At 39.9% G+C, this 15,348-nt stretch overlaps 1 protein-coding gene across 8 annotated transcripts in view; it reads left to right on the forward strand.

Annotated features, from left to right (window-relative positions):
- Hydin (HYDIN axonemal central pair apparatus protein) overlaps window positions 1-15,348 on the forward strand; it is a 358,781-nt gene that overhangs the window by 187,114 nt on the left and 156,319 nt on the right. For all 8 annotated transcript variants that reach the window (XR_013430979.1, XM_078032635.1, XM_078032636.1 and 5 more), the window contains 4 exons: window positions 377-615; window positions 3,138-3,411; window positions 5,403-5,546; window positions 9,618-9,761. Coding sequence is in view for 7 of the 8 variants with exons in the window: in XM_078032635.1 (XP_077888761.1) it covers window positions 377-615; window positions 3,138-3,411; window positions 5,403-5,546; window positions 9,618-9,761 (801 nt within the window). In the remaining variant the exon portion in view is untranslated. The remainder of the gene's footprint in view (window positions 1-376; window positions 616-3,137; window positions 3,412-5,402; window positions 5,547-9,617; window positions 9,762-15,348) is intronic.

Genomic DNA, 15,348 nt, shown 5'->3' on the forward strand with positions numbered 1-15,348 from the left:
ATTTGAAAACATTTCTTTTAAAATTCCAAATTCCATAACAATTTCTGTTACTATCCCAGAATTTGGAGATTAGAGCAGATAATTAGTCTAAGCTTGTTAGTGAACTGGGTTGTCATCATGGGAAAGAGATGTAAAGAATCTTCACAGAGCATTCAAAAGTAGAATCGGAGGTTTACTCCTCAGAATCAGATTGCTTTTTGAAAAAAGAAAAGCCAACAAACATACAGCTGCTTTGATTCCAAAAAAAAAAAAAATGATGTTTGTCTCTGATGTTGAATTCTGTGGTACCAGCCATTTGAAGTACAGAGGGCTTTGACATGTGCAGAATGAAAAGCCAAGAATATCTTCCCTGTTAACTTGTAGTCTTGTGTTGCAGGCACAGGAAAAGTCCCTTTGGACCATTGAACCCAATGAAGGCACAGTTCCTGCAGAAGGAGATTTTCCACTGACATTGACTGCCAACCTGAATGACATTCTGACGTTCAAAGACACAGTCATTTTGGAAGTTGAAAATAGCAACACGTTTCGGATTCCTGTCCAGGCTTCAGGAATTGGTTCTACCATTGTTTCAGATAAGCCCTTTGCTCCAGAACTCGACCTGGGAGCGCATTTTAGGTAGGGAGATATCATGGATCAGTTTTTATGGATATCACATATGTTACGGAAGCTGGACATCACCCCTACTTTAGAAAACTGGCAAATAGAACTGACCTCTTCAGTCCCTCTTGTGTACCATCCTCACTTTCCCCCATCCTGTAGGCTACCTCGGCCACAAGAAGGTGTTTCCTAGTCATAGGTTGGTTACACTCTCTAAGCTATGTCACCCTACCCCAGAGAAGGGGATCATTTGGAGGAAGTGCACTTTCTCTCAAACTTACAAGGAACTTCTCTGTGATGAATTGGACTCTCAACCATGATTTCTCCTCTTTGATTCCAATATATCACTAATTCTTCTCCATACAGATGCATTAGTGGTAACCTAAACAGAGTATATCTAGGAAGTAAAAAAAAAGTTATTACAAATATATTGTATCAGGTCTTACAAATCTAGTAGCTTTTTTGGTATTATTTCTACTTGCCTCTCCACTATAGTGCCAACAATTGAGATGGCTACAATTGGCTTCACCCAGGAAAAGCTAGAAAGTCTAAATATCTAAATAAAGATGGTAAAGTGTAGACACCTTCAAGCGTACAATTTAGTATGGACATAAAAAGTATGAGTTTGAATGCTTAGGACAGAGGATATGTGTGGGGATTTATTCCTGGTTCCTTGGAGGAGGCATGCGTTTATCAGTACTTGACTCCTGGGGCTGGCACCTGTCTGTTGTATTACTGTGAACACTTTACTATGAACAGTTATATTTTCTATCAAATAGATATAAAAAATCTCCCTCTCTGCTTATTGTCCATAAGCTAGGGAATTTTGTCGCTGCCATCTCATGCTTCTGTTTTTAAATTCCTTCAAGTACACCCAAATCTAATTACAGAAAACAACATACTGAAAACTAGATCTAATTACATGTTCTTCTTAATCTACAAATAGTGTCGAATAGCCCCCAAAGGATATTCCAACACTTGCCTGGAATTGGAGGGTTAGCTAACCATTCACTATGAATATACAAGCAAACTGTAGTTGTTAGCTGCTGATTTCCCCTCTGCCCAAACACTATTGTTATTCTTTTTTTTTACATAAAATCATGCCAGCAATTGCCAAAAGAATCCTCAAAAATAAGAAGGGTAAACTGCAGCCCACTGCCTACTTCTATAAATAAAGTTTTATTTGCACACAACCACTATGTCCCTGGCTTTCACACTGTAGGAGTTGAGTTGTTGTGACAGAGACCATGTGGTCTCAAAAGTCTAAAATATTATGATTATTATTCAGCCTTTTACAGAAAATGTTGGCCAACCCCTGGTCTAATAACATACCCATATGCTCCCCTTTCTAATTGCAATTTTGGGGGCAATTCTCTTAAATTTTCAGATGTTCTATTTCTTTATAAAATAAGAGCGAACATACTTATGATGTCTGTGTTTCTATGATTATTGAAAGATAGGGCATGTAAAAATGAACAGATGCCCTATCTAGTTTATAAACAGTATATATTACATATTATACCATTGCCCACAAAGTTAAACTTCCAGGAAAAGATATTCCATTGGGCATATCCTGTAGATACATATTGAGAGAGAAGTGTTTTTACCTGACAACTGGTAAATATTTCTTCTGATTATTTATTTGCTGCTTCAACTTACTAATTAGACATGATGTCATTTCCTAGGAGCAGACAGGATGAAATCTCCAAGCCTAATAAAAATGTAAAGAATAAAAACAGTCTTGAGATAAGATTTTTTCCTGAAAAAAAGAAGCCTATACATCAGTTTTTAAAAATCTCAGACAAAACACGTTTGAATCACCACTAAGAACTTAGAAATCCCAGTCTCTACATAGAGCCAGGCAGTCAGGAGATCCTTAAAAAGTATTTGTGGAATAGATAAAGGAAGGAAGGGAGGGAGGGAGGGAGGAGAAAGAAGCTTACTGAAAGCGAGTTAGTCTGAGGAGAATGCCCAGTCTAGAGGGTGTGCCGGCCCACTTTTATCCATTCCCCCGATCTCCGATCTCCGCTAAGGCCTAAGGAATATGTGTTGGTTCTCCTCAAAGTGCTGTCAACATGAGCCACCAGCACAAGACTCTCCACTCACTCAGTGGAAATTTCCCCAGCACATTTTGAAATATGCTTCTCCTTCAGTCAGTATTTCCCTTTGCTTCACTCCTCACAACCATTTCTCCTTATTTAGAGTGCTTTCCACATGAACTGTGTCCAATGCCCTGTGGTTTGCTTGGCTTTCTATGGAAGACGAGGGGTGGATGAGGCCACTCCCCCACAGCCCCACACCTAATGGTTGCAACTCTGGGACCAGATAAGGTTCCCAACTCAAAATCCGGGGGCCTTTTAGTACATACCACCTTGTTCCATCACTGTGATCGCTCTTAGTAGTGGCCTGTATTTAATTAAAAAGGGAGGTCTTGTTTTCTTCTCACTTTTTAAGTACTTCTGGAGGAGTTAATCCCCAGGGTATAGAACTGAGCATAACGTCCCTAAATGGAACCTTCTCCACACCTACCTCTTTTCCAGCCTGGATACCCACTATTACCGCTTTAAGTTGACTAATAAGGGACGTCGGATCCAACAGTTGTTCTGGATGAATGATGATTTCCGTCCCCAGGAGAAGCTGTACAAGAAGGGACAGATTAAGAAGAGACATGCTGGCCGTCATCCCCAGCCCAAGGACTCCCAGGAGCCCAGGGATCTAGGAAGCCCCGTGTTTCAGATCCACCCTGTCCGGATGGAGCTCTACCCAGGCCAGACAATAGATGTGATACTTGAAGGCTATTCTGCTACTCCCAGGGTAAGAGGACAGAACATTCAGAAGCTATTTTTTCTCCTAAATAAACCTTTGCTGTATTGTATCTATTTCTTAGGAGAGTCCCTTGACATTTATCTGAAAAAGGACATGGTTTCTCAAGGATCGTATATAGCACTGAGTTGCTTACCAAGGCAGCATCCACTGCTTTCAAGGTTTAGCTCTGCTCCATTTTCTGCTTGTTTCTATAGCTACCATGAACCTAAACTCAAAGGACCATTTAAAGCAGGTTCTCCTTCCCAGGTAAACAGTGAAGAGCCAGCAAATCTTTGATACAGGAACATCAGTTTTCAGTCAAGGCAGTTTTTTCCTATTAACACAGCAGTATTAATTTAACATTTATTCAAAAAAGAATATTTTTATAGCTACTCTGGGATGCCTCTTCTATCCAGGTATGACAACACCCCTGGCTTTTTCCCTTCCTGTCTGACTGTAACAGCATCACATTTGAAACATACAGTTTATATGTCAGTGAAACAGCCATGTTTATTTTCAGCAGCTCAGGTGTTTTTGCTCTTATTTACATTATCACCATACACTCAGCTTAAAACATTTAAGCAATTCCAAACCATGTGTCTTTTTATTACGTCCCTTCAGGGAGTTTAGAAACCACCAAAAATTTAAAAGAAAGAATTTTGAAGTCACATTAGTATTTCTCCCAGGCTGGAGATGTAGCTCAATAATAGAGCACTTGCCCAGGATTCACAAGGCTCTGGGTTCATTCCCCAACACTGGGAAAAAAGGTTCTCCTGTCCTACAAATGCAGATTTTATGAGTGAGAAACTATGCTTGCTTAAGCTCCTGCTTGTGTCACCATAGTAGGAGATGATACTGAATTTTCTCCTAATTAAGTAGGAAGCAATAAGAAATTTGTCTCCCAGAGACAAGATGACAAAGCTGGTCTGTTGCTTGGTCCATTGCTGGGGTCACATGTTTCATTTTATTGCATTTACATGATTTTTTCAGAGAGCAATTTCAGGTAGAATATATCCTCAATGCAAAAAAAAAAAAAAAAAGTTATCTTTCATTACAGAGTCTCCCTTTCTCTGTCACTTGGGATTCCAGCCAACTTTTAGAATATGTGCCATGTGGCAAACACTGTGCCGGGCACTGAGGAGGCAAAACACGAGTAGAACACAGCCGCTTATCTCAAGACACTCACTGTCTATAGCAGGAGCACATTTATAATGGGACTATCAAGAGTTTTTATTCTTTTAAAAGGAATTACATCTGAGCTACTGGAGGACTAAATTCAGTTTAAGATTTACTGAGAGCTTCCAAATCATGCCATGTAGTTGAATGGTACAAACTATTCATGATAGAAATTCAATTTTGTTCCCTTCTACTTTATAAAAATTGGGACACCTTGGTTCCAAAGAAATGTTCATTTCTAAATCATAATTTTTAAATACATAAATCTGAAAGGCAAAATTAATCCAATCACAGTTTCCAACTAGTTTGATAAGAAATCTTATAACTACCATTGAACTATAAGCTCTATGAGGGATTTTATTATTTTTTTATTTTTATTTTTTATTTTTTGGTACTGGGGATTGAACCCAGAGGTGCTTAACCACTGAGTCACATCCCCAGCCTTTTTAATATTTTATTTAGAGATAAGGTCTCACTGAGTTGCTTAGGGCTTCACTAAGTTGCTGCCTATGAAGGATTTTTTTATCTGTTTTGGACACACAGCCCATAAAACATCTCCTGTTGCATAATAATAATAATAATATGTATGTATGTAAATTGTGTCCTAAGGGGTAGTCAAAAATAAACAATTCATCAAAGCCATATTTAACCAACCAGAACATAATTGTGTGACAGAGAGCAATCCCTAAAATGCACTATTCAAGGAAATATGCTCTTCCCTCATGTCCTTGGGCAAGTAATTTGGAATCGGTTTGCTCTTGATGGGTCATTAAGTTTTCTGAGTTAACAGTTCTTTTGAAAATGCTGGTGTATCTCGTCCGCAGATAGTCAAAGAAAAGCTGGTGTGCCATGCCATCATTGGGGCCCAGAAGGGCAAGAGCTTGGTGATGACCGTGACTGTCATCTGTGAATTTATAGCACCTCTTATCCAGCTCTCCACCAAGCAGCTCCTGTACCGACTAGAGAAGGTCAGTTGGGCTGTGATAGGGAGGGTCGGGTGCTCTGCCTGGGACATCAGCATATCCACATTTTCATTTTGGAAGCAAATTAACTGAAATCCTGTCATAGCCATTACCCAGCCAATATTTTTTAAGCTTCAGAAGCCAGTATGTCTTTAACTAAAAATTCTGAATCTAAACCTGCAATACAATCCTTTGCAATGAAAATTCTATTCCCTTCATTCCTGATGTGGAAGACTAGAGTGAAGGGGCATTCCGGTGCACTGAGAATGCTTTTCTGTTCAATGAATGTTCATTTTTCTTTAGGTAAAATGAATATCACAGTAGAGAAAGGGTTGGAACATAATTATCCATAATTATAATAATCAGTAAGAATGGATACCACTTATTGATTAGAATGGCTGGGCCTTGAGTCATGTTCATTATTTGCATTTTCCAAATTATCTCTCACAAACCCCTATGCAGTAGACTCTGTTATTATTCTCATAAAAATTAAACTATGTAGACTACCTAACACTGCTGAAGAACAATCAAATTATATGATTCAGTCTCTTCAATTTATATGGCTATGTGTGTCTGTGACTTTGTATAGCCATTAAGGTCAGGCAATAAATGGGAGAGTCAGGGGCCAGGTGTGTGAGGGGAATGGCTGCTGCCCAGGGCAGGGGTCCAGTTGGTGAAGGAGTGGATGAGGCATCACGGTAGACTTGATCTACCCCTAGACAAGTTTCCATCCTGGAATTATTTACCACTGAAAACAGGCATGTATGAAATGTCGCTTCTGAGTCAGGGACTGCGCTAGTGCTGAAAGTCTGGTGAACAAGACGATATCATCAAAGCCAAGAGACTTGTCGAGAGGTCATAGACTAGAAATGAATCAGCAAAATGTAATTGTTATAAACATTGCGATGAAGAAGAGTTGTGTGGTGCCGTGAGCATATAGAGTGGGAGACATGGGCTTATCTGTCCATTATTTGTCCATGTGGGCACGGTGCCTCAAGTTGAGACTTGAAGTAAAACTAGAAGTTCGTCTGGTGACGAGGAAGGGGGAAAGAGTTATAGGCAGAGGGGACAAGTCATGAAAAGGGCCTGAGCTAGGAAAAGGCCTGGTGAGATGAGGAACTGAAAGGGCCCCCCTGGACAGAGAAGATGCCAAGAATGGTGAGAGATCTCTGGAGGGAAGGCAGGGGCCAGGTGTGTGTGGCACCTGAGAGGCATGCCATTGGAGGGCTTCGGGGAGGAGAGTGACACAGTGATATTTATTCATTGAGACAGTCATGCTGGCAGCTGAGCAGAATTGTGAACAGGCCTTTCATGTATTGGAAAGGAGCTAGATAGGCAGCAAGGAGGATCATCCTTCCTTCATGATGCTCTCAGCCTACTGGGAAGACCAAGCATTAAGGAAGCCATTGACCCCCTGAGTGTCTACACTATCATACAAAAGTGCTGGGGATGGCGGTGCCTGACCAGTCAGTGCCTAACCAAGGTGGAGGAATGCACCTTGGGTTCCTTTCATTACCTGGAGAATTGCAGGAGGGTGTTCAAGACCAGCTATTCTGATAGTGGATATTTTGTTCATTAAAATAAAAATCTACTGAGCACCACCATGGATAAGGTGCTGTGTTAGGAGACGAAGAGGGGAGCTCATGGTCCAGTAGGAGAGTTGAGATGTAGTAATTCAGTTCAAATCAATGATCGTTGGGAGTGTATTAGACACTTACAATGTACAGGGCAGGAAAGACCCAGCAAAGACCCTGGCTTAGCAGACTTGGGAGAAAGTGGGCATTGAGGAAGTAAAATAAGGCTTTCGGTGACAGCCCAGCTCCACATGAAGCTAACAAGTTTCATGAGGCATGCAGAAAGAAATACTAGGAGAATTCTTACTGCAGTTATTAAGTTTCACTGCTCTGTCTTAAATTCTTCCTTTGTAAATAATCAAGAAAGATATTTATTGGCCACAGCAGCCCTGAATTTGATGGCATCAAATTCTCTCTGAATGCAGCTATTCAGAGAAAATTCAGGGAATATTTATTGAATAACTATTCTGCGTAAGACATTGTATGTTAACTATTCAGCTTAGTTTCTTATGAGGTTTTTCTCAGCCCATAAAATAAAAAATGTGATTAATGCTCCTTTTCTTCTCTTGATATCCTTATGCCTTTTGGCAGGGGGAAGGGTAGCATATTTTGCTTCAATGTCTATTGTTTGAGTTTATGGGTATATTAAAATATGCAAATATTCTGAATACTGCAGTAACATCTTGTTGAATTAAAAAGGGAATTGAGCCACAGCCCCCTGCTGTTTGTTTTCATCCTTCTCTCCTTCCCCCAACATCAGAAGCTTGAAATTTTCTCCTACCACCATATTTTTCATCGTTCATTTCCTGCTCAGATTTAATCCATATCAGGAATGGGGAAGAAGTGCGGCTTCATTACCGGAGTGTGCAAGGGGACCGGTTAGGTCTTGGTATTCTGATTTAATTGTCTAACACCCAATTATCTGTTCTGCCTCTGTGCTGTCAGCTCGAGGCAGGGCATCTGATTTAGAATATAATGATACGCGCCTCGCCTCTGGAAAGGGCTTTTCTGTGACTGCTTCCTCAGGTCTGATCTACTTTGTAATGACTGTACCATTCACAAGCCACGGAGACGAGACCACATCTCTGTGGGATTGAAAAGGTCAATTGAAACTTTCAGCCCCTTTGCTTCATGAAGTTCTAGCAGCAAACTCTGTCGGCTGATCTTCGAGGAGACAAACAGCCCAGAGAGAAGGGGTCATTTTAAAATAGACCAGCTTCTCATGGCTTCAGCTCCTTCTCATCACTAACCTCTGAATGGCCCCTTGCCAAAACCAACCAAGTGTGGCTTCTTCACTTCAAAGCCATCTGCAGTGACACAGCAGCCTTCAGGGAAGGTCACTGGGTAGACAGTTCTCCATGCCGCCTGTTACCTAGTAGGCCCAAATGTGCGGCTTCGTACCCCCTCTAAATGGCAAGACGCAACCTGCAAATGCAAAGGCAGTCAATGTGCTACCCATGTTACCACCAGAGGGGGAGGAATCAATAGCTGGCCTCACATGGTAAATGCCAGACCGTACTCCTGAAATAACCTGGGGCATACACGAGGAGGTAATGGGGTACTATTGAGAAAGGAGACTCGAGGCAGAATATGCTAGCCACCCAGGCTCACCCAAGGCTGGAGGACCCAGGAACCACAGTGGAAGGAAGACTTTTCTGGACAAACACTGGAAAAGGGAGTCAGATCCCAGCATGAAAACAGGACTTAACTAAAATTAGAACAAGGAGGAAAGGTAAGTCAAATCAGAGAGGCCTGGCAAAAGAGGCTAGAGTGACAAGAAGAGCCAGGAATGGTTGGAAGCAAGTTCTCTTTGGAGGCCAGATGTTCAGGTTTCTGGTCTCCTCCAGCTGATACTAAAGGACCCGCTTTCCAGTGCACAAGAGAAATAATGTGACCCTAACATCTGAATGAAACAATTCAGTCTGACCAGAAACTTCTAGCTTAAGACCCAGTTCAGATGCTTTCTCTGGCTTAAAATAAAATATCTTATAGACTAACAAAGTGAGGAGATGTTTCTAAATCAACTGTCCTGTTGGTATCAGGAAAAATTTACAGGAAATAGTTATAAGCATTTGTCAATGTAACAAGATAAGTATATTTGCAGATTGGGTATTTTAAATATAGAAAAAGTGTTACATAAGGTAAAAATGTTTAGCTGCTACAGTGATATCTAGATTCACAAGATATCACTTGTGTGTTAGACTACTTTATGACGCTATGGAAAGTTCTATGTAATAATTATATCTGAAGCATAGCTTCTCCAGGTATTTTCAGGTGGGCAATAAGAGTCAGAAATCTCATCCTGTTTTCTGGGTTATGCAGATTCTCTCTTTCGGGAGTCCACTGTGTAACATTCCACATGATTCATCTAAATTTCTACGAGGGGAGACATAAATATATAAGGGGAGAGCACTAAGCTTGTTAACAATGAATGTGTGACTTTTGTTGCCAAAGGCTTGTTATACTAACCACAACTTGGTTTGCTTCTTTTTTCCTTTTCCAGAAACCTAACAGTGCCTTGGAAGCTGATTACCAGCCCTTGGCCATAAAGAACATTTCCACTCTGCCCGTGAACATGATGCTCTCAACAACTAGACCCTTCTTTATATGTGAGACTGATAAATCCCCGTTGCCCACAACGTCTGAGGTAATGATGGGGTGGGGATGGGGGCTGTGTGTGTGTGAAAAGGAAGAGAATAATAATGATACACTGCCTAACTGGTTCAGAAAAAAAATAATTTAAAAGATCTGGGAAACCAATAGGAAAAATATGGAAAACAAAATAAATAAACAAATTACAACAGCAGTCAGCAGGAGCGCCATGATTAATGGTGTGAGAACTTCCCCACCTCCCAGAATGAAGCCATTCTACAGAAAGCCATGACTTCCTACTAGTGGTAATAAAGAGCTTTTAGTTCTCCTTCAAATCCAACCAAAACCCCATACTCAAGAAAATGAGGAAACAGCCAAGCCCAGTCTCCAGTCCAGCAAGCCTGGGTCCATACACTGAGAAATCCAAACCAGGCTGATGGAGGAGGCTGTGAGCTCACTGCTGCCACCTCTGGGACAAGAGGTAGCATTCTCTAAACAGCCCTTCAAGACAGTCCCCAGGGTCCTTTGCTGGACAGGAGGACACCAGTGAGAATGGTTGGCCATGGCCAAGTGACACTGCAGAGCAGTAGGAAAGGAGGACCCAAGGGGAAACAGCCCCCACGCACCATTTTGCTCCACCTCCCCTCCCAGGAGACAGCTGGTGGAGAATGGATGGGGGAGCAAGGCAGAGCAGGTGGCACTCTGGAGCTCTCAGAAGAGGGAGTTTGAGAGTTTGGGAGATTTTGCGGCAGCCAACCTCAGAGAGATGGCTCTTCAGGGAGAGTGAGGACAGGCGTTTGGTGAGAGGTGCTCGTGCCAGGCTGTGAGCTGCGCTGCCCTGCACCCTCCTCTGCTCCTCCCCAGGGATTCTTTGAATAAGTGGGTCCTGTTCAAGTATGAGGGGGAAAGCCAGCGAACATCTCTGAAGGAGACAGAAAAGAGGAAATAGTCCTAAGCAAGAGGAGAAGAAAACATAACACTTGTGCAGAAACTTGAGGGACTCTGTGTGCACCAGAACCACCCAGAAAGTGTGGACAGCTGGCCTCTACCCGAAAGATGAAAATAGTCATTGTTTTGTTTTGTTAAGAAATTGATGGGGCTGTGTCCCTGTATTATGCTGTTTTTAAGTCCTTTGGGTATAGACCAAGGAGAGGGATAGCTGGGTCAAATGGTGGTTCCATTCCCAGATTTCCAAGGAATCTCCATCCTGCTTTCCATATTGGCTGCACCAATTTGCAGTCCCACCAGCAATGTATGGGTGTGCCTTTTTCCCCACATCCTTGCCAACACTTATTGTTTGTCTTCATAATAGCTGCCATTCTGACTGGAGTGAGATGATATCTTAGAGCAGTTTTGATTTGAATTTCTCTAATTTTAAGAGATGATGAACATTTTTTCATATATTTGTTGATTGATTGTATATCCTCTTCTGAGAAATGTCTGTTTAAGTCCTTGTCCCATTTATTGATTGGGTTATTTTTTTTTATTTTTTGGTGCTTAGCTTTTTGAGTTCGTTATATACCCTAGAGATTAGTGCTGTATCTGATGTGTGAGGGGTTTGCTCCTAAGATATAGGCTCTCTATTCACCTCAAAGATTGTTTCTTTTGCTGAGATGAAACTTTTTAGTTTGAGTCCATCCCATTTATTGATTCTTGGTTCAAGCAGCACAATTCACAATAGCTAAACTGTAGGACCAACCTAGATGCCCTTCAGTGGATGAATAGATAAAAAAAATGTGGAATATATACACAATGGAATGTTACTCGGCAATAAAAGAGAATAAAATCATGGCATTTGCAGGTAGATGGTTGGAGTTAGAGAAGATAATGCTAAGTGAAGTAAGCCAATCCCAAAAGACAAATGCCGAATATTTTCTCTGATATAAGGTGACTGACTCATAGTGGGGTAGGGAGGGGGAGCATGGGAGGAATAGACAAACTCTAGATAGGGCAGAGGAGTGGGAGGGGGAGAGATGGGGAAAGGGTTAACAATGATGGTAGAATTCTAAGGACTTCATTATCCAAAGTACATGTATAAAGACACAAATTGGTGTGAATCATATTTTATATACAAACAGAGATATGAAAAATTGTGTTCTATATGTGTAATAAGAATTAAAATGCATTCTGCTGTCATGTATTTAAAAATAAAATCAATTAAGAATGAAATTTTAAAAAAGAAATTGATGGAAATGTTTGAGGAAGTCTCATGCCTCTGGTGTTGTCAGTGTTGGTACCCCAGAGGAAGACCCCTCATTCCCCATTTTGGTATCTGGGGTATATACCCACAGCCTGATCATCTCCTCTCTGTCCAAGGAAACTGTTCAGGAGACCAACTTGATGACAAAATTGATAAGTTGGAGCCTCTGGCTTGTTGAGATGTCAGGGTGGATCAGGACCTAGTTTCTTATAATACAATTTCACCTTTTATGTTGTTTGTACATATAACCTTGATAAAAGCACATGTGTACTTTAAAAAAAAGAGCTTTCACAAATCAATAAGAAAAAATACCAACAATTCATGAGAAAAATAGGCAAAGGAAACGAGCATAGGATTCACAGAAAGAAAAATAAAGTGGCTTTTTTTTTTCTTTTTGGCACTCGGGATTGAACCCCGGGGTGTTTAACAAATGAGTCACTTCCCTAGCCCTTTTTTATTTTTTTAATTTGAGATAGGGTCTCACAAAGTTGATTAGAGCCTCACTAAGTTGCCAAGGCTGGCTTTGAACTTTCAATCCTCCTGCCTTGGCCTACCGAGTTGCTGGGATTACAGACATGCACCACTGTTCTCAGCTCTAAAATGACTTTTCTAAAAAAATATTTTTTAATAATGTTGTATTTTTTTATACCTTTATTTGTTTTGTTTGTATGTGGTGCTAAGGATTGAACTCAGGGCCTCAAACATGCTAGGCAAGCACTCTACCACTGAACTACAGCCCTAGTCCCTCTAAAATGACTTTTAAGCATGTAAAAATATGCTCACCTTTATTCATCCTTATTCATATAAATACATTTATAACCCATCAGATTGGAAAAGAACAAAACTTGGGTAGTACTCAGCGTTAGGGAAAGCATGTGGAAAGAGACGTTCTCATATAGTGTGGGGCAGTGTACCCTGGACGGTAATATGGCAGTAGGTGTCAAGATTTTAAATGTCCATGCCTTTGATCTGGTAATTCCACACTTAGGAATGTACACTACAGACACAACATATGAGATGACATGTATTTATTTATTGCAACATTGATCATAAAGATAAAAGGTTAGGAGCCAACGTCCTTCAGCGGGAGATTAGCTAACTAAGTGACGGCAGAATTATATGATGGAATTAAATGCAGCTACTAGAAAGAATGAGGAAGCTCCCTTCTCTCCCAGTGAGAGAAGTAAAATACAGAACAGTGTACCTAATATATTCTCATATTGTAAAAGATAAGAGGAAACATGTAAATGTGATTTTTATGTCCCTAGAATATGTCTACCAAGATAGACAAGACATTTGTAAGCTTAGTCATCTCACAGGAGGGTAAAGGTAGAGCAATGATTTCCTTTTCATTGTTCTTATTCAAAATATAACTGAAATGTGTTTTAAAGATTTTTAAAACCAATGCCTGGGGCAAAATAACATAGAACATTCAAGAGTGAAAAATATCTTAATAGAGTCACAGGACTCATTGGTAACCAAGGAATTCTGTGGCATCAAAACAGAAAACAACACATCAAAGAGATATTTTATACTAACCTCAGACTTCAATAACTCAATGCAAAATGACAATGAAGCAATGACTGAAGAATTTTGAGGGAAAGTTTTGCCCATGAGTTAAGAGAATCCTTTAAGAATACTCAACAAACAGGCACTCTCAGGATGCAAGGAATCATCAAACAAGCATTCATATTGATGAATAGCCAATTTGATGAAGAAACAATTTGCCAATGAAACACAACCATCCAGAAGAATTAAATAAGGTCTTGAGGGATGATTTAAAAAAAAAAACTGTGAGGAAGACTGATAGGAAGCACTCAGTCCATTTAACTGAAATTACACAACTTGGGCAGCTGGCATTTGAGGGCAGAAGGTTTTCAACCCCAGCTTTTTAAAACTCAATGTAACCAAAAAAAAAAAAAAATTGAGTTAGGCAAAGCATAAGTATGCTGATTCCGTCCCCTTTTATATCCAGGAGTCAATAAAAACTGCTTAACATTGAGCCATCTTTTTCTTGATTGTAAAAGGGTAATAGTAATAACTAAAAGTTACATATCATTTGCATTATACCTGAATCACCTCACATCTGTATTGACTCATCCTATCCTCTTAAAAAGTGGTGGGTACTATTGTTACCCCTGTCTTACACATAGAGAAACTAAGACCCAATACTTTGCCTACACAGCTAGTAAGTAGCAGGATCTGGATTTGGATGCAAGCAGTTTGGTTCTGGAGTCCTTAATCTTGGAAATTAATATTCCTTGAATAAGAAAAAGATATTTCGTTTTTTTTAAATTCAAACATATATTTTTAATAAAAATATCACAGTATAATGCCATTTGTATAAAATTCTTTTATTCATATGTCGTGTATGGATTAACGTTTACCAAATATTAACTCTGAGAAACAATATATGGTGAACTTTTGGATGAATTTCTAATTTAATTTTTGTTTTTTATATATAAAATGTAAATTTTGCAGATGTTTCTATAAAACAACAAAATCATTCCATTGGGTAAAAACTTTTAGTTTCCAACTTCAAAAGATATTTAAACACTGAACATTATTACATTACCAAGTGTATAGATGTCACAGTTTACAAGGATGGGTTCAAAAGTGTGCTTAGCCATGTGCGTCAGTGGTAAAATCAAAGGACAGGTGTCCAGTGTGACTTTCATTTGGGATTGGGCCTCTCTCTCATTGTCGGATCAGATGATTGACTTTATCAATTAGAAACCATCTAATCTTGTCACTAAAGTGCACAGTTAAGTACCTGAACCATTTGAGCCCAGTGGAGAGGTGAGGGGTTCCGGACACGTTCATTCTTCCCAATGCCTTGGGCCCTTGATGCCATATCATGAAGTGGTTCTTGTGACAATTAAATGTGGAAATTGAGCAATACCTTGAAAAAGCCAACTCTGGGCCAGCCTTTCTGTGGGAAAGTGTTACTGCAGACAGGAACATTAAGGAACACTTGGAGATCTGAATCAAAAAGAGAAAAGAAAAATAAAACCTACCAATCAAACTCTGTGCTTCTCCAATACAGAATAGAAAACTAGTATTGAATAGAAAACATCGGACAGTGGATAACACTGTGCTTAAGAGTCAGGATTGCAGACATTGGAAGGGAATTAAATTAGCTAATCTGACAGTTTCTGGGTCACTCTGTACAGAGCCTCCACTCAAATCCTTTCAAAGGCCTTTTTAAAATTTCTTAAGCAAAGAACTTTCCCACTTGTCTAGGAAGAGCATTTCACAATCGAATTTATTTTCAATTAAGAATATTTCACAATAGTTATTCTTTGCAGACTTGGCCTTTTACAATCCCTCAATTCTTATAATCCCACAACTCTTATCAAAATCTTTTCCTCCAAATAATCCCTCTCCAAATTTTCTCTGCTTTCATTTTTAACTAATGTGTATGTGCAGGTATGTAACTAGC

This window comes from Ictidomys tridecemlineatus, chromosome 15 (genome assembly GCF_052094955.1).
Source record: "Ictidomys tridecemlineatus isolate mIctTri1 chromosome 15, mIctTri1.hap1, whole genome shotgun sequence".
Lineage (NCBI taxonomy): Eukaryota > Metazoa > Chordata > Mammalia > Rodentia > Sciuridae > Ictidomys > Ictidomys tridecemlineatus.